The sequence below is a fragment of the Suricata suricatta genome, chromosome 2 (genome assembly GCF_006229205.1).
Source record: "Suricata suricatta isolate VVHF042 chromosome 2, meerkat_22Aug2017_6uvM2_HiC, whole genome shotgun sequence".
Classification (NCBI taxonomy): Eukaryota; Metazoa; Chordata; class Mammalia; order Carnivora; family Herpestidae; genus Suricata; species Suricata suricatta.
In genome coordinates, this window is record NC_043701.1 from 106,695,522 (window position 1) to 106,721,496 (window position 25,975).

Sequence of the window (25,975 nt, forward strand, 5' to 3'; positions counted from 1 at the left end):
TACATACAATGGAGTACTATATGGCAGTGAGAAGGAATGACATATGGCCATTTGTAGGAAAGTGGATGGACCATGAGGGTGTCATGCTAAGTGAAATGAGTCAGGCAGAGAAGGACAGATACCATATGTTTGCCTTCATAGGTCTAACAGGAGAGACCTAGCAGGGGACTATGAGGAGAGGAAGGGGGAAAGAGAGCGGGGAAGAATGAGGGACACAGATCAAGGGAGACTACTGAATACTGAAGACGAACCATGGACTGAAAGGGGAGGGGGAGGGAGGGGTGATGGTCATGGTGGGGGGCACGTGTGGGGAGAAGCACTGGGTGTTATATGGAAACCAATTTGACAATAAACTATTATAAAAAAAATAATGGAATTATTCTTTATCCCAATCCTTTTTAACCCCATTAACACCCACTTTTACAATAAGAGTATGGCCATCAAATCAGAGTACTTCTATTTTTCTTAAACTCTTGAGAGCCAAGAATGATAAAATTAGGGAAATTTCTTCTTGGAGGGCCATATAAAATTATGACCCAGCTCCATTATTCCTTTTCTAAATGACATGATTCCTTTTGAAAGTTCTGAGATAAAACAAATTTTTTTTGGCTTTTTAAATTTTTATTTTTTCCGATTGGTTAACATACAGTGTTATCTTAGTTTCAGATGTACAATATAGTGATGCAACACTTTAGCACATCACCCTGTGCTCATCATAACGTACCCTCCTTAATCCCCATCATTTATTTCACTCATTCCCCACCCACCTCCCTTCTGGTAGCCATCAGTCTGTTCCCCATCATTAAGTCTGTTTCTTTATTTGTCTCTCTCTTTTTTCTCATTTGTTTTGCTTCCTAAATTCCACATATGAATGAAATCATGGCATTTGTCTTCCACTGACAGACTTATTTCACTTAGCATAATACTCTCTAGATCCTTCATTTCATGGCAAATGGAAAGATTTCATTCCTTTTCATGGCTGAATGGTATGCCATTATATATACAAATCTCCATCATCTATTGATAGATATGTGGGCTGATTCCATAATTTGGTTATTGTAAATAATGCTGATATAAACATAGGGGTGCATGTATCCTTTTGAATTAGTTTTTGTATTCTTTGGATACGTACCCTGTAGTGTGCCTGCTGGATCTAGGATAGTTCTATTTTTAACTTTTCTGAGGAACCTCCATACGGTTTTCCACATTGGCTGCACCAGTTTGCACTCCCACCAACAGTGCACAAGTGTTTGTTTTCCTCTATATCCTTGCCAACACCAATTGTTTCTTCTGTTGTTGATTTTAGCCATTCTGACAGGTGTGAAGTGATTGTGGTTTTGATTTGCATGTCCTTGATGATGAGTGATGTTGAGCCCCTTTACATGTGTCTGTTGGCCATCCGGATGTCTTCTTTGGAAAAATATCTGTTCATGTTTTTTGCCTATTTTTTAATTATATTACTCTGTTTTTGGGTGTTGAGCTTTAGAAGTTCTCTATATATTTTGCATACTAAGCCTTTATCAGATACATTATTTATAAATATCTTCTCCCATTCCATAGGTTGCCTTTCCGTTTTGTTGGTTCTTTCACTGTGCTTTTTATTTTGATGTGGTCCCAATAGTTTAGTTTTGCTTTTGTTTCTCTTGCCTGAGGGAACCTATGTAAACAAAGTTCCTATGACATATGTCAAAGAGGTTACTGCCCGTGTTCTCTTCCAGGATTTTAATAATTTCAGGTCCCACATGTAGGTAGGTCTTTAATCCAGTTTGAATTTATTTTTGTGTATAGTATAAAAAACTGTCCCCATTTCTTCCTTTTCCATGTAGCTGTCCAGTTTTTCCAACACCATTTGTTAAAGAGGCTCTCTTTTTTCCCCACTTGATATTCTTTCCTGCTTTGTCAAAGATTAATTGACCATATAATTATGGGTCTATTTCTGGGTTTTCTATTCTGGTCTAGTGATCTATGTATCTATTTTTGTGCCAGTACCATACTTCAATGATGATAGCTTTGTCACATAACTTGAAGTCCAGAATTGTGATGCCTCCAGCTTTGCTTTTCCTTTTCAAGACTGCTTTGGCTATTCAAGTTTTTTTGTGGTTCCATACAAATTTCAGACTTATTGGTTTTAAGTTCTGTGAAAAATGCTGGTGGTATTTTGATAGAGATTGCATTAAATGTATAGATTGCTTTGGGGAATATAGACAGTTCAAAAAATATTTGTTCTTCCAATCCATGAACATGGGATGTCTTCCCTTTTCTTTGTGTCCTCTTGAATTTCTTTCATCAGTGTTTTATAGTTTCATAGTACAGGTCTTTCACCTCTTTTGTTAGGTTTAATACTAGATATCTATCATTTTTGGTGCCATTGTAAATGGGATTGTTTTTCTTAATTTCTCTTTCTGAAGCTTCATTATTAGTGTATACAAATGTGACAGATTTCTGTACACCAATTTTGTATACTTGCAACTTTACTCAATTAGTTGATCAATTCTAGCCATTTTTGGGGGGTCTTTCTGGTTTTCTGTACATCGTATCATGTTATCTTCAAATATTGAAAGTTTACTTCTTCCTTGTCATTGTGGATGCCGTTTATTTCTTTGTGTTATCAGATTGCTGTGCCTAGGACTTCCACTACTATGTTGAATAAACATGTTGAGAGTGAATATCCTGGTCTTGTTCCTGACCTTAGGGGGAAATTTTTCAGTTCTATCCATTAAGGATGATATTAGCTATTTTTTTCTTAAATAAATGGCCTTTATTATAGCGAGATATGTTCCCTCTAATCCTATTTTGTTGAGAGTTTTATCATGAATGGATGTTGTACTTTGTAAAATGCTTTTTCTGTGTCTTTTGAAATGATCACATGGTTCTTATCTTTTCTCTTACTGATGTGATGTAGCACATTGATCATTTGTGAATACTGAACCACAATGGAGTAAATCCCACTTAACCCTGGTGAATGATTTTTTTAATGTATTGTTGAATTTGGTTTGCTAGTATTTTGTTGAGAATTTTTGCTTGTATGTTCATCAGGGATATTGGCTTATAGTTCTCTTTTTTATCTAGTTTTGGTATAAGGATAATGCTGGCCCCATAAAATGAATTTGGAAGTTTTTCTTCTTTTACTATTTTTTGGAATAGTTTGAGAAGAATTGTTATTAACTCTTCTTTAATTGTTTGGTAGAACTCACCTATGAAGCCATCTGGTCCTAGACTTCTGTTCGTTGGGAATTTTTTGATTACTGATTCCATTTATTTGCTGGTTACTCTTCTGTTCACATTTTCTAGCTTCCTGTTTCAATTTTGGTAGTTTTGTGTTTCTAGAATATCCAATTTGTTGGTATGTAGTTTTTCATAAAATTCTCTTATTATTATTATTTGTATTTCTGTGGTATAGGTTGTCCTTTTCCGTCTCTCATTTGTGACTTTGAGTCCTTTCTCTTTTTTTCATGATAAGTGTGGATAGAGGATTATAAATTTTATTGATTTTTGTTTTCAGAGAACCAGCTTCTAGTTTCACTGACCTGCTCTATTGTGTGTGTGTGTGTGTGTGTGTGTGTGTGTGTGTGTGTGTTTAGTTTCTATTTCACTTATTTCTGCTTTAGTCTTAATTATTTCCTTCCTTCTGCTTAAGTTTTGTTTGTTGTCCTTTTTCTAGCCTTTCAGGTATAAGGGTATGTCGTTTATTTGAGGGTTTTCTTGCTTCTTGCGGTAGGTCTGCATTACTATAAAGTCCCTCTTAGAACCGCTTTTGCTGTAATTCAGAGGCTTTGGACCATTGTATTTCCATTTTCATTTGTTTCCTGGTACTTTTTAATCTCTTCTTTAATTTGGTTGGCCCATTCGTTATTTTGTAGCATGATATTTAAGCTTACGTCTTTGTGGTCTATCCAAATTATGTCCTGTGGTTGACTCCCAGTTGTACGGCGCTGTATCAGAAAAGAAAGTTGCATGGTATGAATTCAATCTTCCGGAATTTGTTGAGGCTGGTTTTGTAGGCTAATGTATGATCTGTTCTGGAGAATGGTCTGTGTGCGCTTGAAAAGAATGTGTATTCTGCTGTTTTAGCATGGGGTGTTCTGAACATATCTGTTAAATCCATCTGCTCAAGCATGCCATTCAAAACCATTGTCCTATTTAAATGATCTGTCCCTTGTTGTACATAGGGTGTTGAAGTCCCCTACTATTATTCTGTTATTACTGATTAGTTCCTTTATTTTGTTATTAACTGTTTTATGTAGTTGGGTGCTCCGAGGTTGGGTGTGTAAATATTTATAATTGTTATACCTTCCTGGTGGGTTGTCCCCTTTATTATAATATAATGCCCTTCTTTGTCTCTGGTTACAGTCTTAGTCTTAAAGTCTGTTTTGCCCAATCAGGTATTGCTACTCTGGCTTTCTTTTGACATCCACTTACAAGACAGATGTTTCGTCACCCCTCACTTTCAATCTTCAGGTGTCTTTCAGTCCAAATGGAGTCTCCTGTAGGCAGCAGACATATGGGACTTGTTTTTTTTTAATCCATTCTGTCACCCTATATCTTTTGATTGCAGCATTTAGTCTATTTATGTTCAAATAAGTTACTGAAAGATATGTATTTATTGCTATTTGGTCTATTTATGTTCAAATAAGTTACTGAAAGATATGTACTTATTGCTATTTGGTCTATTTATGTTCAAATAAGTTACTGAAAGATATGTATTTATTGCTATTAGATAAAACAAATTTTCAAACAGATCCAACTTCTGACTCTTTTATTACAGTGGCCAATCAATGAAGTCACTTGTCTGGAATGACCCATCATAATTCAGGATAATTTGTTTTATTTTCTAAAAATACAATGCTCCTTAAACATTTGGTCTGAGAAGCTCCATACTTGACTAATATGATGTCGTCAGTAGTACTGTCTGCTCTGTTATCTTATTTTCAGCATGATTCACTTAGATTAGTGGGGGATAGAGGAGGGAAAAAAAAACCCCAACCTCACATACCCATCAATATGTCAGTTACAGCCACATCCCCACTACGGTTCAACTGTACTATGAGTGATAAAATTTTATTCTTTTAGCTCAAATATTGGTGTAACATCTTGTTGGGGTTAGTATGGGATAAAGATTACTTAAACTAGTTTCCAAAGGAAAGGACCGAATTGGCTAAAAACTACACTTCCATTTATAGTCTTCAACTTGAGCTGCAGTCTGAATTTTATATCAAAGTTTATTTTGTATCTCCAAGTAATTTTATATGTCAAGTGAAATTACGTATGGGAGGTACGCAGAAAGGCAAGTAAATGGAGAGAGGGTACACACAGCAAGGTTGGAGTCTATTCTAGCAAAACGAGAGCTGATGATATCTAGATACAGTGCGGCTCGGGAAACACACCTCTGGACCCAGCACCCCAGGAAGCAGTGAAGGGCCAGCACGAGCAAGCAGACATGTCGCTCACGGTCACTGCAGAGAATGCTATGGAAAGGCAGTTCACGGGAGCAGCTGGAAAGTTAGTCTGCTGCAGGTGGTCGAGGAGTACTTCTGGAGAGAATGGTTTTTAAGCTGATTTATGTATTTCTTTGGAGAGAGAGAGAGAGAGCAGGATGGGCGGAGAGAGATGGAGGGAAAGAGAGATTCCCAAGCAGGCTCCTCGCTGTCAGTGCTGAGCCCGATGTGGGGCTCGAACCATGAACAGTGAGCTCATGACCTGAACTGAAATCAAGAGTCGGATGCTCAACCAACTGAGCCACCAAGGTGTCCCTGGAGGGACTGATTTTTAAACAGAGACCTGAAAGATGAGTCAGTGGCATGAGTCCAGTGATGCTTAAAAAAGCATCACAGGCACAGGAAACCTCAAAGAGAGCAGTGTATTTGAGAAACCATGAGAATACCCAGAATAAACTGGGGTGAGCCTGTTTCAATCCAGGGACTAAAGCTTCACAGAGCTGGCATTAGACTACGGCATGTTGGACTTCGCAGGACCTGCCAAAGTGACGTGGCCATGCTGGGCAACACTGATGGAAGCATCATGTTATCTAAGGGCCGTATATGGACTGCACACGATCAGCCTGCTGGACTGAGAGCTGACGGGGTAGCAGAGACAGCACCCGGCTGGAGTAAGATGCCCTTGATTCTTTCTGGTCACTCACTGGTCACAGACTTGCCGGGACCCAAGTTATGTCCCTTGATTTCTGTAGGGTTGAGTTTCCTCCTAGGCAAAGGGTGGGACAGGATTATACTAACTGAGTGGGGACAGTACATACATCTCATCTCACATGCCGATTCAATGTCTCCGCTGGCCCAGTTTTAGGCTCGTTCTCATGACGCCTGCCATAGGACTAGGGGACTCCACTGGTATGCCACTGACCTGCTCGCTCCGCTCTGCTCTACCTTCTCTTCCAGAAATAATATTCTGTGATCCAATGAGAAGATTTGAGCACGGTTCTCACATTGAAAGGCATACGGTTTGTCTGAATTTCCTGTGCATGTTTTTTTGTTAGTAGAAGAAATAAAGAGCAAAAGAACTAAAAGGCAGAAGGCCAGGAAGAGGAGGCAAGGAAACCGAGGATCTGGATGATACCAAAATGAGTAATAGCTTTTCAGCAAGTTCATACCAACATATTTTAAATATTTGGATTTTCCTCCTAACACACATAATTTTCAAATGCAATCTGTTCTTCATTATATGCCTTATTTGTCAAGTCTATTACTCTTGGCTAGATTTCAGGTGACTTATAAACAGCTAATGCAGGCCAGAGAGAAACATCCACAGAGCCTCTGCCTGAGCCTGTGCTAACAGATGTGAGCCCCCAGCCCACCTGTACAGGACTGAGGCCCAAGCCCGCCTGCTCACTCGACCCTCACAGAGGAGACATCAACATCCAAACACATTTGCATTACTTGGGCTTGAATCATGTACTGAAAAGGTCATGAAGGGGCACTGGGCGGCTCAGTCAGTTGGGCATCTGACTTCAGCTCAGGTCATGATCTCATGGTCCATGGGTTCGAGCCCCGTGTCAGGCTCTGTGCTGACAGCTCAGAGCCTGAAGCCTACTTCAGATTCTGTGTCTCCTTCTCTCTCTCTGCCTCTCCCCTGCTTGTGCATGTACTCTCCCTCTCTCTCTCTCTCTCAAAAATAAATAAATAAATAAACTTTTTTAAAAAGGTCATGCAGGTTTAAAATACTATGAATTTAAGTAGCACTGAGAATTGAACAGAACATTTAAAAATATGTGTGTGCGTGTGTGTGTGTATACATGGCACAAATATATTAAGCCTAACCCCTGAGCTAGCTGCCCCTGTTGCAGGCTGAGGAAAGCAAGTCTCTAAGGGCAGATCAGTTGGATGACCCTCCTCCACTTTCTAAACCCTGTACACGCGATGCCGTATTTCTCCGCCAAACAATCTACAATTTTCCTGACTCAGCTGTGCCAGATTAAGGCAGCTCCACACACCCTCCCAGAAGTGTTCCTTGAAGAAATGCTCTTGACAGCATTTCAAGGGATCTTTTCGCTTCTTCATTTTGAAATTATTTTGCCCCCCTTTCCCTTTGTCACACTAGTCTACCCAAGTTACTGCTACCTAATCTGGTGCGTCCAATGTGTCCCTGCCAGTCAGCAAATCAGTGCCGCTCACACACTCTTGTGTCCGGACAGAGTGACAACGAGAGATCTCCCTCGACAACAGAGACGTTACAATGGGCTACAAGGTTCCGTGTGGAATCAGCAGCTAACCTCCAGCTATTAACTGTGACCCATAACTTCAATGTGTCCGAAGATGGGGATAAATCCAATCCTCACGCCATCTATTGGATCACCGAACAAGGGAAGAACTACCAGAGAAATTCCTGAGAGACTTCTTATCTAGAAGAGACTAATGCTGCCTGGATTATCAGGCTATTACATGATCATGACCGAAAACAATCCCGAGAACCACTGAGTCACCCAGCAAATCTAGGTGATTTGTCACCTAGTCACCCAGTCTAGGTGAGCAAATCAAGTGAAGCAAAATTCAAGGGTTCAGAGATCTTGAAGATTCGGTGGTTTGGGCTACATCCCTGCCCTGCCCCTACCCCAAACACTTTGTGGAGGATGGGAAGGCAGTAAAAGTGACCTTCCTGGTGCCCGGACAAGGTAACCTGAAACAGCATAATCTTCATGTCTGAATTATAGAAATTAATTTTCCTCAGTATAATAACCACTTACCATTTTTAAAAAAACACAGTTGTAATTCACTCCCCTTCAACTTTCTTGTTTTGGGAGCAACACTGCATACTCCAAGGTACACACTCCTCCTTTTTTTTTAATTGTGGAAAAATAGATATGATGTAACATCTACCATTGTAACCGTCCTTCAGTGTACGGTCCTGTGGCACGCAGCACATTCACACTAATTGTGCACACTTTCTGTGGTAGAGGGTACCTACCACGACATCATTTTTTTTAAACGAGGGATAGATTACTGACCTCTCACTTCCCGCTGCTGATACTCTTTGTTCTTAAGAACGGGGTGTGAAATCCACATCCACGGATGGTGCTTGCGGAGCTGAGGGAGCATGTAATGGGTCACAAACCCCACTGAGCCGGCCAGAGCAAAGAGCACAATGCTGAGAAATGGCTGGGACACAAGAGGGCAAGTGTCACGGGTTAGCTCGCGGGACAGGGGAGGGATGTCCGTGAAGAACACTACCACTCTCCCCCGCTTTCCTCTAACAGAATAGAGAGGCAACCCCGGGGCTTGGTTCTGAAAATTTCTCCCATACAAACCCCCCTATATTGGGGGCCCCTAAGTAGGGAGTGGAGAGGTGGTCTACGAAGTTTGAGGTTCAAGTTCGAAGGCCAAGGGGACTCTGTCCTTTAGACTTTGTTACGGTTGTTTTTAAAAGAAGAGGTGGAGAGTAACGAATGTAGCTAATAGACTCTCCTTGTTGGCAGGAGAAGTCCTCAGTGTGTAATACTTTGATTTGGAGACAATGACTGTTGGAACTTCGAGCCAGAAACCCCATCGAGAACTCTCCACTTTTGTTTCTCTACCTAAAAACCATGTTCCCAAACTCCTTTTGGCTCGGGGACCTCTGTCTCCCCCCTGGTCCGGCAGTGCCTCCAGTCCTGCACCGAGTCGTGAGCCGTCAGCCTGTCTCACCACTGCGGCGCTCTAGGGCCTGCGCTGTTACTCTAGCAAACAATACAGCTCCCTGATGCGGGAGGACACGGGATGAAACCCTTGAACCCAATCTGCGGTGTGAACCCGAGTCTCATCTGGGACGTAACTCTTCACAACACAATATGTACATTCCTTAAACCTTGCCGCAGGGGTTGTGGTCTCCTCTCCTGGCCCCACGATCCTGCCGATGCCCTGGGGCTCCACAACGGGCTCTGTCCTTAAGGAGAATAAGAAGGCGGGGGGAGTGTAAAGTCAAGGGACACATACCCGCAAGGACAGGAAGACAGTGCTGGCACTGATCGCAAATGACAGAACGGCGGCCACCGAGCAGATCATGAGATCCGATTGTAAGACATCCTTCTGCAAAGAGAGAACCAACTGTGAAGTCTGCTCTTCCTGTTTCTCTCAGCAACTCTGCTGTCACCAGGTAAGTCAGGCGACAGGATACTGATTCTGGATAGCCCACTCTGTCAAGTGCATCACTTACCTGATATGTTCCTAGTGGTGCGCATTGGGCAACAAGGGAAGGGCTGGGGAGGGGGAAATGCACACTGGGAGGTTTGCCTATGTCTGCTGACCATGGCAGGCAGAAAGTGTTCTGTGTGTATAAGAGGAATAAGGTTCTTCCCCACGAATATAGGTCGGAGACAGGATGTCATGGTCTGATGAAGGAGGGTAAAGTGCTAATGATCTCTGCCTGGCTTTAGTATGGCTTACACACATGTTGTTGGCCAAACAGAAGCCTCTAGCACATTTGTTTATTTCTTAACACTTTTTAAATGTTTATTCATTTTTTTGAGAGAGAGGGAGATAATGAAGGTGGGGGAGGGGCAGAGAGACAGGGAGATACAGAATCAAAAACAGACTCCCGGCTCCTAGCTGTCGGCACAGAGCCCAACATGGGGCTCGAACTCACAGACCATGAGATCAAGCTGAAGTTGGACACCTAACCGACTGAGCCACCCAGGCACCCCTGCTTATTTCTTTGGACCAGAACAGATTTCATATTTTAATTAGCCAGTCAGATTGGGTAAAGGCCACTTCCAAATAATTTAAATATACACATAGTATGGACACATATGCAGAAAATGAAATGTTAGTAAGTTGCTGATAATTTTCCATCACATAAAATAGTGGTGTGAGCCGGGGCTCGGGAAACAAAGCAAAGTTAGGCCGAAGAATGTCATTAATCCTGCAGCTCTATGGACAATGGCCTATTGGTGCACAAATCAGGCACAGTACTGCTGGCCGACAGACCCAAAGGGACATAAAGGGCCATCAAAATTTTTCTGTCTACCGAGGCCAGTTCGCCGCGGCACACAATTATTGAACATTTTGAGGTCTCACAGAGTTCCCTGAAAACTCTAAAACCATCATTATAAATATATCAATATCTCATATTGAATAGGAATTATGCCTCTTAAATAATTGTTTTGAATATTATCTGCCAGAAAACTGTATCTCTGTATATCTATTTCCCTACGACCCCTCCCCCTTTTTTTCTTTTCTGGTTTTTAAAACTAAAATGTGGAGTTCTTGCAAGTCGTGCTGCTGGCTTTCTGACTGAATTAACAGCCAGAGCGATAGGAAGAAATCAGAAAGGCAGCTTAAATGGAGTAGTAACGACCTTGAACCATCTGATGAAAAAGCCAACACGGCTTGGTTAAAGCAACTAATAATACAGTGAAGGGATACGGTCTCAACATCAACTTAAGAATTGTCTGCTAAAGTCGTTTTATAATTCATGTACAGGTACTGAATATGGGAGCAATCAAATAGTGATAAATTAAATTCTAGGTCGATTCTTAGTAATGGTAAGAATAATATGGTAAAAAAAATGGTAAGAATTCCCCTCATTTTGGGATAGGGCAAATCACAATAATTTTTTTGTTGGAATCTATAAAACTTTTATGATCATGGATTTTCATCAAATATTTACTATTAATAAAGGGCCAAAATTCACGTATTTCTTTGCATTTCAAAGATTTACAAAAGGCCAGGCCTTCCCAGAAGAAAGATCCATAACTCACTGTGACTCTTTAGGCTATGAAGGTAAGTTCATTATTCCTTCCTATTTTACACTGATATGGTTTTATGTCATTTAAAAATTACTGAATGGTTGGGCACTTGAGTGGTTCAATTGGTTAAGCATCTGACTTCAGCTCAGGTCATGTTTTCCCAGTTCCATGAGTTCGAGCCCCACATCGGGCTCTGTGCTGTCAGTGTGGAGCCCACTTTGGATCTTCTGTCTCCCTTTCTCTGCCCTTCCCCCACTTGCGTGTGTGTGTGTGTGTGTGTGTGTGTGTGTGTGTGTGTGCATGCGCCCCTGCGCATGTGCCCTCTTTGTCTCTCTCAAAAATAAACATTAAAATTTTTTCCTAATTACTAAATCCTTATCCAAAGGAAGATAAACAGTTTCCCAAATATTCTAACTTAAAAGTAAGTGTTACCTGTAACTCACCAGCCATCCTTGCCTAAAGGCAAAATGGTGGGCCATTCAGGCAACTGGTAAGGGGAGGAGGGTTACATTTCTAGGTTTCTTAAAGCAACAGAATGAGATCTGATTATTTTTTTTTTCACAGTTGGATGATATACAGGAATTCCACTGATTTTAGTCTTTATTTACGAAAATGTTCCTCCTGCCCATTTATTTTCTGTGTATTTTTATTTTTTAAATTTAGACAGAGAGAGAGAGAGAGAGAGAGAGAGGACAAGCACGTGCACATGAGCAGGGGAGGGGCAGAGAGAGAGAGAGAGAGAGAGAGGGAGGATGTTAAGCAGGTTCCACACTCAGCACAGAGGCTGATGCAGGGCTCGAGCTCACGACCCTGGAATCATGACCTGAGCTGAAATCAACAGTTGGATGCTCAACTGACTGAGCCACCAGGTGCCCCTGTATTGTTGTTTTTATTTTATTTGTTTCTTTAAAAACATTTTTAATGTTTACTTCTTTTTGAAAGATGGGAGGCAGAGCGTGAGCAGGGGAGGGGCAGAGAGAGGGGGAGGCACAGATCTGAAGCAGGCTCCAGGCTCCGAACTGTCAGCACAGAGCCCGACGCGGGGCTTAAACTCACGAACCGTGAGGTCATGACCTGATCCAAAGTCTGATGCTTAACCGACTGAGCCCCCCAGGTGCCCCTGTATTGTTATTTTTAAACAGCTCTCTTGAGGTGTGACTGACATAAAAGCCCCTGCACGTGTACAAAGTGTACCATTAGATGAGTTCTGACATACGGGTATCCGCCGAAATCCACAACCACAATGAGAATAAGTAGCACTGCCGTCATGCCCTACAGTTTCCTCTCCCAACCTTTTCTAACCTCCACCCCCTTCTCTCCTCTGTCTGCAGACAACCACTAATCTGCATCATCAAGGCAGTTTATTTCACTCCCTAGAATGCGATATGAATTTACTTGGAAATTCAACAGATTCAGAAAAAGCAAACAACTTTGAAAAGGAAGAACAAAGTTGAAGGACATAAAATATCTGATCTCAAGACTTATCACAAAGCTGCAGGAATCAGGTATTGATGGCATTGGCACAAAGTATACATCTTGATCAAGTGAACAAAAGAAAGAGCCCAGAAATAGACCAAAACATACACAGTCAATGGATTTTAAACAAAAGTGCTAAGGGGAAAAAACACCTTACCTCTAAATGAGGGAAAGAATAATTCCTTCAACAAATGACATAATGGAAAAAACAGAACAACAAAAAAATACCTTGACATTTTACTTCACATCACATACAAAACCTACGTCAACATGCGTTATAAACGTAACTATTAAATTTCTCAAAGAAAACATAAGAGGAAATCTTGATGACCTTGGGTTTAGCAAAGCTTTCTTAAACAAAACACTGAAAAGTGGAACTTTAAAGAAAAAAAGATTGGAACTCATGATTGGAGTTCATGAACATTTAAAACATTTGCTTTTCAAAATACATTGTTATAAAATGAAAAGGCAAGCCAAGGACTGAGAAAAATAGTTGCAAAACACAAACTTTTCATCTGTAATACATAAAGAACCTCACAAATCAATAGCAAGAAGCCAAACAATTCCTCCCATCCCTATTCCCAGCTGCAAATGGGCAAAGTTTTAAACAGACTTTTCACCAAAGCCAATGGAAAATTATAATGATTGAGCTTTTCGAGCTAGTGCTAATTCATTAAACCGCAGACCACTCTGTTACAATTGCTGAAAGTAACATTAGTGAAATAAAAAGGGAAAGTTCCCTCGTTCCCTACCAAAACCCAGATACTATTCTGCTACACAAATTTTATTCCTGAAAATATATTTTTCTTTGAAACTTTTATATATGTGCTTTTATAAAGAGTATGAAATGCAGCAGATTTTTATAAACATATTCATTCAATGACACAATGCTACTTATTAATACACAACTATAATTCTTACAAGCATCTCTTTTCATGGGCATTGAACTGTGTGTACAGTGCAGCAAACATGAGAATATTATTTTTAAAAAGAAATAGTGAGGGCACCTAGGCATCAGGGATTGTTTTTGTGGCCTATGAAAGTAGCCTAAAACACTGTAAAATGTTTGTAATTTTGGTTGTTTTACTAAAAAATTTTTGCTCATTTAAATATATATTACACAGGGTGCCCAGGTGGCTCAGTCAGTTAAGCATCAGACTTTGGCTCAGGTCATGATCTCCCACTCTGTGAGTTCGAGCCCCACATCGGGCTCCGTGCTGACAGCTTGGAGCCTGCAGCCTGCTTCAGATTCTGTGTCTCCATCTTTCTTTGCCCCTCCCCCACCCCTCGCTCTTGCTCTCTCTCTCAAAAATAAACATTAAAAACTTTTTAAACAAATAAAAATTAGAGTATGAAATCTCTGAGCAAAATGCAAATTCAGAAGGTCTCTGCACATTTTAGTAGTAATTAACATTTCTATTATAGGATAATAATATAACTCTAGGACACAGAGAAGAAAGGGAATAGATAGATCATTCATGACCACTGTATCCTGACACTAACAATATTAGCATTTTTATGCTTCCTGGGCCAGTGTTTTTGCCTGTGAATGCTGAGGCACAGTTCTAGCTGGAATCATGATGTATATTACGATTATACATCATACATATACATATACATCATACATACTTTCTATGCATAGCTTGTGAAGGTCTAATCTTAGTGTGCATACAATTTTTTATCTTTTTCAACTGTGCTTTTTTTTGTAAGTACTATATATATGTATATTATTGTATAGACTCACTAATAGTTACTTAATAGTGAACTAATTTTCCATCTTGTAATGACATAAACATACACACCCGTACATGTACACACATAAATAACACCATAGTGGAAACTCAAAACATTAACTTCATGACTGAAAGGGAACACGGTAGTGCATGCATTCCCTGACTGGGGTGTCTTTCATTTCTCACTATGAGGAATGCTGCAATCATGATCTTGATGTACCTAAATCTGTTTTCATATTTTGAATTCATTCTCTAGACAAATCAACTTACTATATTCTAGGTGATGAATTTTAGAATTCTTGCTAAATCGTGCTTTTCCAGATGATTGTAATAATCTACACAAATATAAACAATGTCTAAGAAATCTCATCTTGTCCCAATTGGCAATATTATTAATTTATTTTGTGCTGATCGAGTGGACAAAAACAAAATGCCCTCTTATTTCAATTTGTATTTCTTTCTTTATAAGAAGGGTAATTATGGTTCTCACAATTACTTCTAAATATCTTGTCCCTAAAGTAAAATATATATATTGATATCATTTGATTATAGAGCTTTAGCAATTAAAGTGTGAGTTGTTGTTGGAAGATATTTAACTTTTGTCAAATTTGCATTGAATATTTTACCAAATTCTTTAATTTTATTGCATTTAAATATATAGAAGTATAAAGTTTTATGGACTCACATCTGTGTGTGTGTGTGTGTGCATTTTATTTGTTTTCATTTTATAGATTCCAGGTCTGGAAAATCATCCCCTTTCCAGAATTTGAATGCTTAATTTTATTTCATGCCTTTTTTGGGAAAGTTTCTTACATGTTTTTAAAATTGTGAGCCAGGAATACAAAAAAAGCACATAAAATACATAAATATAATTTAAAAAATAATTATAAAGGGTGCCTGGATGGCTCAGTTGGTTGAGTGTCCAACTCTTGATTTCAGCTCAGGTCATGATCTTGCAGTTCATGAGATTGAGCCCTGTGTCAGGCTCCTTGCTACCAGTGCAAGGCCTCCTTGAAATTCTCTCTCTCCCTCTCTCTCTGCCTCTCCATTGCTCTCTCTCTCAAAATAAATAATTAAATTTTAAAGATAGATACATAATAGATAGATAAAAAATTATTATAAAGTGAGCATCTCAGTAACTACCAGCTGGTTCCAGAAATCTACCATGTCTAGTACCCAAAAAATCCCTTTATGTGGCTCTCTGATCACAAACCCTTCTATCCTCTTGGGGGTCCCCATCAACTCTCTGGACTCTAGTGAAAATAAGTCTCTTGCTATTTAAACAAGAATGATTTTGCTATTTACATATGCAATTGTTTGCCTACTTTTGCCCAATGGATGGGACCATACTGGACATATCTGCTTGTGTCCGCTTGCTTTGCTCCGCGTTACATGGTCAAGACTCACCCGTGCCATTGAATATGGCTCCAGTGAGGTCTGGTCCTCTGCTGTATACTCCCCATTGCGCTGTTGATGGAATTTCTGATGGCTTCAGTTTAGGGCTCTCATGAATGATTGCTAAGAGGAACAATCCTATATGTTCCTGGTACGAATGTGCAAGATTACTCCAGAGTAAATATCTAGGAGTAGAATTACTCGCTGTAGTGTGGATGTATCTTCAACTTTATAATCCCAAATTGTTTCCAAAATAGATACAGTAATTTAGACACTACTACCAGCAGTTCGTTAGAGTTCCCTTGCTCTACACTTAATACTGGGGGAAATTTTAAATCTTTTGTCAGTCTAGTAAGTGTGAAATGGTAACTCAGTGTGGTTTTAGTGTGGGGTTTCCTGATTATTCGTTTGCATGCATATTCATGGTTTTAGCTATTTTTATTTCCTCTTGTGAAGTACAAGTGCAAGCCTTTTGGCCATGTTTACTTCAGATATCTGGCTTTCCTGTTAATTTATGGTAATTGTGTCTTCATCACAACACTAGTGCTTTATCTACTACACATATTTTAAACATTATTACCCATTCTGTGGCTTATTTTTTTTAAGTCTCCTTTTTGGGCATTATTTGATAAATCAAAGTTCATAATTTTAGTGAACTTCACTTTTTTGTTATTGTTGTTTAAAAATTCTTTCTTCCCCTGAAAGTATCATAAAGATAATTTCCTTCATTGGGATTCGAAACACTGTCAGGTTTTGTAATCTCATATTTAGAGATTTGTAACCCATCTGGAATTCACTTTTAAGCAGAACATCAGAGAATAAGCCTATTCTATTTTGTTACTTACGAAGAACAATTTTTTACCATTCTATTTCCCCTCTGTAGTGAGTAGGAAGTTACATTCTGGGTTTCTTCTCTAGCAGTTACACTGAGTATTCTAACATGCATACTTCGCTCACCAATCTTAAGTTAATCAGTATTCTTTATTCATCTCCTGGATATTATGAAGAATTTTTAAGTCTCGGAGTCCATTTCTCCTTCTATCCAGAGTTGTATGTTACCCTCCTATGGTTTTGTACAGTTAATGTTTGTTAACATTTACCAATGTATCTGCCACATTCTTTTCTCCTTGTTATTTCTTGCAAATTACACTTTCTGTCTGAGACCATCTGAAGAACGTCACTCAGAACTACACTCAGCAAGATTCTCTCAGCTTCTGTTTGTGTAAAATACTTATATTTTGCGTCCTTTCTTTTTTCTTTTAATTTTTTAGTTTATTTTTAAGAGAGAGACAGTGTGAGCAGGGGAGGGTCAGAGACAGAGGGAGACACAGAATCTGAAGATAGGCTCCAGGCTCCAAATTGTCAGCACAGAGCCTGACCCTTGAACCATAAGATCATTCCTGAGCCAAAGTCGGATGCTTAACTGACTGAGCCACCCAGGTGCCCCAATTTTGCATCCCTTCTTTAATGACATTTTCACTGGGGGCACCAGCACAGAGCCTGCTTGGGATTCTTTCCCTCTCTCCCTCTCTCTCTGCCCCACCCCTGCTCATACTCTCTCACTCTCTCTCTCAAAATAAATAAATAAACAATGAAAAAAACCTAAAGATATTTTCACTGGGCATAGATTCTACCCTTGCAGCTACTTTCTTTCCAAGACGTTACATACATCAAACTTCTGGCTTCTATGATTGTTTTTGATAAGGGGGCTTTCCGTTCATAATTTATTTGAATGTAATCCATTTCATTTTGTTTAACTGTTTTAAGATGGCCTGTGTCTTTGATGTCTGCAGTTTAACTGTGGTTTGTCATTAGTGGGTTCTTTCTTCCTTATTTTACCCTGCATGTGATTCACTGGGATTCTTGAGTCCCTAGATCAATGTCTTTCATCAATTCTGGTAAATTCTCAGATATCAAGATATCATCTCATCAGACATTGATTAGGCTCCAGGCTCTGTCTCCCAGTGTTTGGGAATTCTGAGTAGATACATGTTAGATCTTCTTAGTTTCTGTCACCTATCTTTGCCTTTCTTTTGTTATTTTCTAGTTTTTTGCCTACCAGTTTTGAATCCTGGATCTTTTCTTCTGTCTTCCACTTCATTAATTGTCTCATCAGAGGTGTCTAATCTCGTGTGTGTGTGTGTGTGTGTGTGTGTGTGTGTGTGTTTGCTTGTCCCCTTCCACTGCTTCACTTTTTGGCATTTTTTGTTTGTTTAGGGAAGTCTATTTGGTTCTCTTTCAAACACACTGGATCATTTCAGTATTTTCTATAGTCTATAAGTTTTACTTTTTATTCCTTTAAACACAGTAAGTATAGTCATTTTAAAATATGTGCCTTGTAGTTCAAACGCTTAAGGATATGAAGACCTGTGTCTGCAGGCTCCTTGCTTCCTCGTGTAGTTTTACAATTTTTCTGTGTGAGAACTGCTCATTTCCCTTAGAAAACTGGTTTGGGGAATGCTTGGAGAGCTAGGAGGAAAGGATCCTCTAGAGAGGATTCGTGTTTGGCTCTGCCATGAGGTGTGTCCAGCTGGGGACCGCTTCCCTTCGCTTCATAAACTTAGGGGTTAGGGACGTTAGAATGTGGACTTTCAGCCCACTGCGGATTACAGCATCTCAGGGATCCGGCGGCTGCTGTGTTCAGCACCAAGGCCAGTGCCTTGCACTCTTCCGGTGCCGCGGAGGATGAACTGATTTCTTCCTCTTCAGCCTCCCTTCATCCTCTGAGGAGCGCGGGTGCCTCAGTGCGGGTCCCCAGGGCACACCCTCCTTGGCAGTCTTGGGCCTTCATCTCTCTTCCCCACAGTTTGGGGGCTGGACACCAGGCTCGAACAGCAGCTTCCTGCTCTGCTTCCTCCAGGTCTCCCTGTTCACTCAGGCTTTGCCTTAGTAATTCCTTGCCCTTTGGTCACTTTTTTATCATATAGAAGAACTTCTTTTTTTTTGATTAAGAATTTTCAGTTTTAATCAGCAGAGAGTTTGGCACTAATAATTCACCCTGCCGTAACATGAGACATGGAAAAGAATAGTTTGATCATTTTCTTTCTAACATGCATTGGTGACTGGTGAGGGATCAGCGCATACAATTCCCTTTTTTCCCTCCCACTGCTAAACAATTACCTCAGCCCCATACACTGATTAATCAATTCTTGATTGTGATATGTAATTTTCACGTAATACATTCCTATAAATAATTTGTCTCCTTTCTGTGTTTTACTGATTCACTAATCCCATTATCGAGTCTTGGATGAGTCTCATTTTTTTCCCTTCTGATTACTCAATCTTTATAATATACTCTTAAATCCCAAAGTGCTAAGTTTTTCATTCTTATCTTCTTTTTCAGATTTTTTAAAGCTATTATTAATGGCCATTCTTCTAAATGAATCTTAGAATCATTTCCCCAAGTTGTGAATTCCTCTGGAATTGTTTTGAAATATATTAAACCTACAAATTTATTAGAAAGAATTGGCATTTAATAAATCTCAACCTTTCTATCTGAAATCAGGTTATGTCTATTTATCACCACTTATTCAGAAGTTCATTTGCATTTTAATAGACTGTGGTTTTCTTTATTTCTGACACTACTCGGTAAAATCTTTCCTATTATCAATTCATATATTTTGTTGCCGTTGTGAGTGAGATCATGGTTTCACTATATTTTCTAAAGTTATTTCTGATGTGTTAAAATGCTCTTGATTTTCTCAATTTCTTTGTTTCTAGGGGTATTTGTGAATTCTCAGATTGATCATAATTGATATTTAAAAACTCTGCTGTGTACCTAAATGTATACAATAATGTAATCTACATTTTTCTTTCTTTTAGGACTTAATACAAACCAGAACTTCCAAAAAAATATTAAAAAATATTGTTTTGGCTCCCTATTTTAATGGTGATTCCACGCATGGAATTATTTAACTAATAAATATATTGGGGCTTAGTACATTGAATATTTTAAGTCCATTGTGACATCTGATGTAGTACTTCATGCTCCAACCCTAAAAAAAGAAGCTGAAGAAGCTCCTGTCCCAGGGCACCTGCGTGGCTCAGTTGGTCAAGCGTACGACTCTTGATTTCGGCTCAAGTCATGATCTCACGGTTCCTAAGTTAGAGCCCCGCATCAGGCTTCTCTCTCTACCCCTCCCCCACTCATTCCTCCTCCTCCTCTCTCTCTCTCTCAAAAATAAATAATAAAATAAATTAATTAAAAAGATAAAGCATTGGTTCCAAACTACACACACAGCAGATACAGACAGCATGGTACCTGAAAAACCTAGATGATACAGCCAATGGTAACAAAGAAGTTGTTTGAATTGTACAGATAAGAAGGAGGTCATCTGTTTGTTTGGGTGGTGGTCTATTTAATGGTTCTAGGAACTGAGAAAAATAGATAGAATGGAAGTAGCATATCTGAATGGATGAAGAGTTTAGAGATTGAGGAGGATGATGAGGACAGAAACAGAAAGACCCAGGGGCACCTGGGTGGCTTAGATGGTTAAGCGTCCGACTTCAGCTCAGGTCCGATCTTGCAGTTCATGGGTTCGAGTCCCATGTCAGACTCTGTGCTAACAGCTCAGAGCCCGAAGCCTACTTTGGATTCTGTGTCTCCCTTTCTCTCTGCCCCTCCTCCACTCATGCTCCGTCTCTTGCTCAAAAATGATGGTCATGGTGGGGGGCACTTGTGGGGAGAAGCACTGGGTGTTATATGGAAACTAATTTGACAATAAACTATTATAAAAAAACTTAAAAATAAATAACATTTTTTTAAAAACTTAAAAAAAAAAAAAAAAAGGAAGAGATAGACCAAGCTCATTAGGCAGATGGATAAGAAGAAACTAAGCCAGGAGCGGAAAGTTTATATTGTTATTAACTGAGTGCATATGGAAATGTGGAAGCACACTGATGGAGCTCTAGGTATCTCTAGCTCTAGATCAATGTTTCTCAAAGCCCAGTCTGTGGGGACAGCCTTGTAAACATGAAGATCCCCAGCCCTGGCACCCGCCAAATGAACTGGAATAGGAAGAAGGGCTGGAAGCCTGATTTAAGGAGGCTCCTTATGGACTTCTCATAAAAAGTGAAATTTCATAAAAGGGGAGTAAGAAAGAGAGAGATGGACAGATACAGAGAAACAAAATCAGAGACAAGCAGAGAAATCTGGTCCTTGCACTAGGGCACAAAAGGTTTTATATGCCAAATTCTAAAAGCTAAATGTGGTAGTCCTCTCAAAATATTCTCCTTAGACCAGAAGACTTCTCAGAGAGAACACACGTCACATCAAATCACCTACAGGTTATGTGCTCTATACGCAGTGTTTCAAAGTGTATGAAAACCGTGGAAAGGAACCCCTAACCCATCACATCTAATTACACTGATGAAGCGCTGTCAGCCTCTGCCCGCCAACTGCCTTGGTGGATTTCATCATTATTCCTACATTATTTTCAAGGTAACAAATCAGAAAGCGTCTTCCTCATTCCTTGAACTCAAGGAACATTTGGGGAGAACAGTTTTTCTCAGATACCTATGAGAAACCGTTTGGGTAGACAGCAGGCCATTCCATGGGTTTTACGGAAACTGACCTAGGAATGTCAAATTTGATCTTGTAAATCTGTGTAAACATTAGACTGGAGATCAGGTTGCTGATGCAATGTTTCAATGTCAATGTTCTCCTCCTCTTTTAGCTGCCATCCTGCCAGCCCTGGCTGCCTCACCTCCTGCCCTGCTTGTCAACATAACTCTGCTTGTCAAATCCATGTGCCACATCCTTATTCACAGGGACTGTGCTTTGGGTTCCTCAATGTGTTTGTTAGCTTGAACCGCACCCACCCATGCTCAAAGGCAAGGGCGGGGGGAGCAGGTATGAGTTTTTTTAAATGTTACCATGTTGCCTGAGTCCTGCACATCATCCTGAAATTGTGGATTGCAACTGAACTCTCATCTAAAGTCAAGGGAAGGTACTAGCACTGGGCACTTGGCACTGTGGACGACAAGACAAATGAGACACGCCTTCTGGCTGTGGGAGCTTGCAATCAGTGGGTCATTTACTGCTTTCCCATTGATCTGTCATTTCTCAAAAACATAGGAAAGGCATGACTTCAACACAGCAGATCCCCCTAAGATCGAAACTCAAATGGATGGGAGATTACATCATCAATGAGCATTGCTTTTTAAAGTGCTAATGTTTGGAAGAAAATACCAAAGATGCTACTCCTACTCAAAGGATGTTTGACACCACCCCAAGCCATTTTCCTGGTGAACAGAAAAGAACATCCTTCTTCTAAAGTCTCTGTGTTACATTCTTCCTTCCTTCTTTACCTCTTTCCTTTCCCCCTCACGTGCTCCATCCCATAGAGTCGCTTCTCTCTCCAACATCCCAGATGTAAGTCTTAAAACCCCAGGGCTCCTAACAAGTGTCGACCTTGAAGGGGGGAAGAGTACTCTGAGCTCAGCCTGAGGCTAAGGCCAGAAGGTGCCCGGAAGACTGACTGTGTGGGGCCCATTAGTAACCTGCTTGGCGGAATGTTTATTGAGCTTTTATTTGCACACAGCTGGCCTGCTGCTCAGCACCAGCAGGGGGCAGCATGGACCAAACTTGTTTCATTCAAATACCCAAGCATTGAAACTGCCATCAACTGAGGACCAACTGAGTGACCTTGGCATGAATCGCATCTGCCTTCGAGAGGCTGTAAAAGGTCTACACCCGCCAGGCGGCTCAACAGTCCATGTGTCAGCTGTAGACCAAGACCAGGCACCTTTGTCTGCACTGGTGACTGTCATTCCCGGGTAGCCAGGGCCCCACTGAGAACTGGAGCTGGGTCACCCCGTACCAGCCCATGTTAAGCAAAACCCTTACATACATTATGCAACACGAATATCTCACCACTGAGTCTTTCATCTTCTTAGGGAGAGGGTCTGCGGCCAGCTCTTCCGGGTTCTGATGTAGAAATTTAGGAAGCAATTTACAGTGAATAAAGGACCTGGAAACGAACAAGCACACAGGTTTTACTCTTGGAAATCTGTGCCCAGGGCAACAACGTTCAGGGTGAACGGCCTCCCATGAGACTTCATGCTCCCAAATGAAAAAGCAAGGGCTCTCTCCTTTAATTAACTCCCCATAAAGAAAAAGAGGTACAAATTCAAGTGAACGCAAATCTCACGTTATGATTTTCAGATTCTCTCCCAAGTAAAGGAGTCAAGGACCCCAAGAGGAATGGGCAGCTGACTGCCAATGGGTCAGTTCACAGAGGTCCTCCGGGTCAGCCTGCTGGGGCTTTATCCGCACACAGAAATGGCAGCAAACTCAAAGCTGCAGTAAAATTTCTGGTGTGAAGGACTGCGGAAGCCACATTTAACTTCTGCCCATTTCCCGTGTCTTTTGTTTGCCGCACGGGGACAATCTAAAACATTGGTATCTTGGGTGTCTCCGGCCCCCACACTGTCAGGGTTATCTCACGTCAAAACCTTGTATACATTTGGAAAAATTACATGAGATGGTTGATATCTGATGGCTACTGATTGCTATCAGAAATTCTGGCATCCCTGGGAGTGCTTCTGCTTCCCAAGTGCAAGTTTAACAAAGATTTAAAAGGCGGGGCGCCTGGGTGCCTCAGTCAGTTAAGCGACCAGCTTCGGCTCAGGTCATGATCTCACTGTTCGTGAGTTCGAGTCCCACATTGGGCTCTGTGCTGACAGCTCAGAGCCTGGAGCCTGTGTCGGATTCTGTGTCCCCCTCTCTCTCAGACCCTCTCTTGCTCATGCTGTCTCTCTCTCAAAAATAAATAAAACATTAAAAAAATTTTTTTAATTTAAAAGGCACAATTAGGGGCACCCAGGTGGCTCAGTCGGTTAAGCGTCTGACTCTTGATTTCAGCTCAGATCACGTTCTCACAATTCATGAGTTTGAGTCCCGCATCAGGCTCTAGGTTGACACCATGGAGCCTGCCTGGGATTCTCTCTCCCTCTCTCTTTCTCTTCACCCCTCCCCTGCATACTCTCTCCCTGCCAAAATAAATAAATAAATACTTTTTTTAAAAAATAATTTTTAAAAAGTCACCATTAAAGGGAAGATTGGAAAGTGTAATTCAAGGAAAAATAATAAAATAAAAGGCACCATTAAAGGGAAGGTAGGAAAGTATATTTCAAGCGACTAAAAAATTATTGTGAAATACATTTTAAAGTGCGGGCACAAACTTCGCTTTGCACCTGGGGGCACTGCCGTGTCTGGGACAAAAAACAACAGAACACACTGCAAATCTCGTGCAGATGCCCGTGAAGTCTCCACAGGGAACCACCTAGTGATGTCACTTAACGGGCCCAGAAAGGGTCCTTGTTGAGGTGGGAGCGTCCCGCACAAGTCACCCAAAGGCAAGTCGAAAGCAGTCTTGGGGCTAGCAGCCCAGTGTCCCCAGCACTGAGCCTTTTACTACGAAAGCAAGAGCAGAGGTGAAACATTTGCGCAGAGTCGGTGCTTGGCTCTCGCTAGCGTATGGCAGGTGCCATCACCTCTCCCGTCCTCACCCAGGGGTGGCTGGGAGGACAGCCATAGGAGTCCAGCCACCATTCAGGGCATGGCCCTCTGGCCCCTGTGACACGGTAGGGCCATGGGAACCAATGCTGTGTGTGTTACTCACAGGAGCACGGAGGGGTCGCTGCTCTGCCTGCTCAGATGGTAGGAAAGTGCCACCAGGAGGCCACAGAAGGCGGAGAACAGCGCTGGGATGTGCTGGGTGCTCCAGGGCTCCTGAGGAAGAGACACCAGACACCAAGTCACTCCCAGGTGTGGTGCAAACTCCAGCTCGCTCACTGCAGAACACGGAGGCACGCATGCCCACGGCCCGGCCAGACCGGGGCGGAGGGGTCTCCTGGGGTCACTCCTGCCAGCGGACACACCAGCACTCCATGGCCACATGGAAACCTTGCCTGCAAGTTCACATACAAATACCGAATCTGATGCATGCTTGGGGGGGAGGGGGAGAGGGCACCTCAAGCTCATAGTATATGAGGGTATATTTCTTTGGTCTTTCCTGAGAATTTTTCTTCATGTTTTTTTTTATTTATTTATTTTTGAGAGACAGAGAGAGACAGTGCGAACAGGGGAGGGTCAGAGAGAGAGGGAGACACAGAATCTGAAGCAGGCTCCAGGCTCTGAGCTGTCAGCACAGAGCCCGATGCGGGGCTCGAACCCACGAACCATGAGATCATGACCTGAGCCGAGGCCGGACGCTTAACTGACTCAGCCACCCAGGCGCCCCTCCTGAGAATATTTTTTTTATCTTTTTTGAAATAAAGCTTAGGACTCAGAAGATGTAATGTTAATCATGTGTTGTCTCTTCTGAAGTAATTTCTAATGATAAGGACCAGACCTGCATTTCTTAATGTTTATGTAATTGATGATGTAAAAACTATGAGACATGTAAACACAGCTTAAGAGATCAGCTAGCGGAGTGAATGAACCTCAGCACAAGTTGAAGACAGCTCCCCTCAAGAAAGAGGAAGAAAAAATGGTCTGAAACGAAAAGAGCCAGAGAGTCAGGTTTGCTGTGATAGAAACACGGACACCAGGAATCGATACGCTGTCCTCAGGGGGGAAGGAAAGCACGTAGGTCCTACGTGTTCCCGCTGTGAGCAGAGTGGGGACCCGACCCCGCTCTCCTCCGACCATCCCTGGCCCCCTCTCCAACACAAACACACGCATTCACCGTGCTCAGCCTTTCAGGGACCCCCGACAGAAACCCCCGGTGCTTTCCAACGCTGAGTCTAGACCAGACTGCACTACTTTCCTCTCGACGCTGATCCTTTCTAACTCAACAAGTGTCCCAACCAAGATGGATAGTTGATCATCGTGCTTAGAACAAAACACACACACGAATGAGTCAGCTGTGCTCCTTCTGTGTCTGGGACGCTGAGGTGTGCTGGCCACGCTGAAGCCTCGCCCTTGGAGGAGGCAGTGCTTTCAAGTCCACGGGCCTGGGCTTCCTGGAAGTTAGTTAAGCAGCACTGCCTGATCTCCGCCCACAGTGAGGGCCTAGCAGCGTCTGGCAGGGAAATGAAGACAGCAGCCCTGGCAGAGCCGCTGAGCCGCAGGTGGACAGGAGGGAGGTGACACTGACCGCCTCCTCTGCTGAGGGGCACCCTCTGTGCAGCTCTGACTCTCCCAGGGTCCTGACAGCACCGAGGCAGCGTTCCAGATTCCCTGTGGATGCTCACT

At 41.6% G+C, this 25,975-nt stretch overlaps 1 protein-coding gene across 1 annotated transcript in view; it reads right to left on the reverse strand.

The window, feature by feature from the left end:
* The window catches only part of PCNX2 (pecanex 2), a 292,774-nt gene that overhangs the window by 146,226 nt on the left and 120,573 nt on the right, over positions 1 to 25,975 (reverse strand). The window contains exons 17-20 of the mRNA XM_029919353.1: positions 24,399 to 24,508; positions 22,649 to 22,745; positions 9,420 to 9,512; positions 8,456 to 8,606 (exon numbers count right to left, since the gene is read on the reverse strand). Coding sequence (XP_029775213.1) covers positions 8,456 to 8,606; positions 9,420 to 9,512; positions 22,649 to 22,745; positions 24,399 to 24,508 — 451 coding nt within the window. The remainder of the gene's footprint in view (positions 1 to 8,455; positions 8,607 to 9,419; positions 9,513 to 22,648; positions 22,746 to 24,398; positions 24,509 to 25,975) is intronic.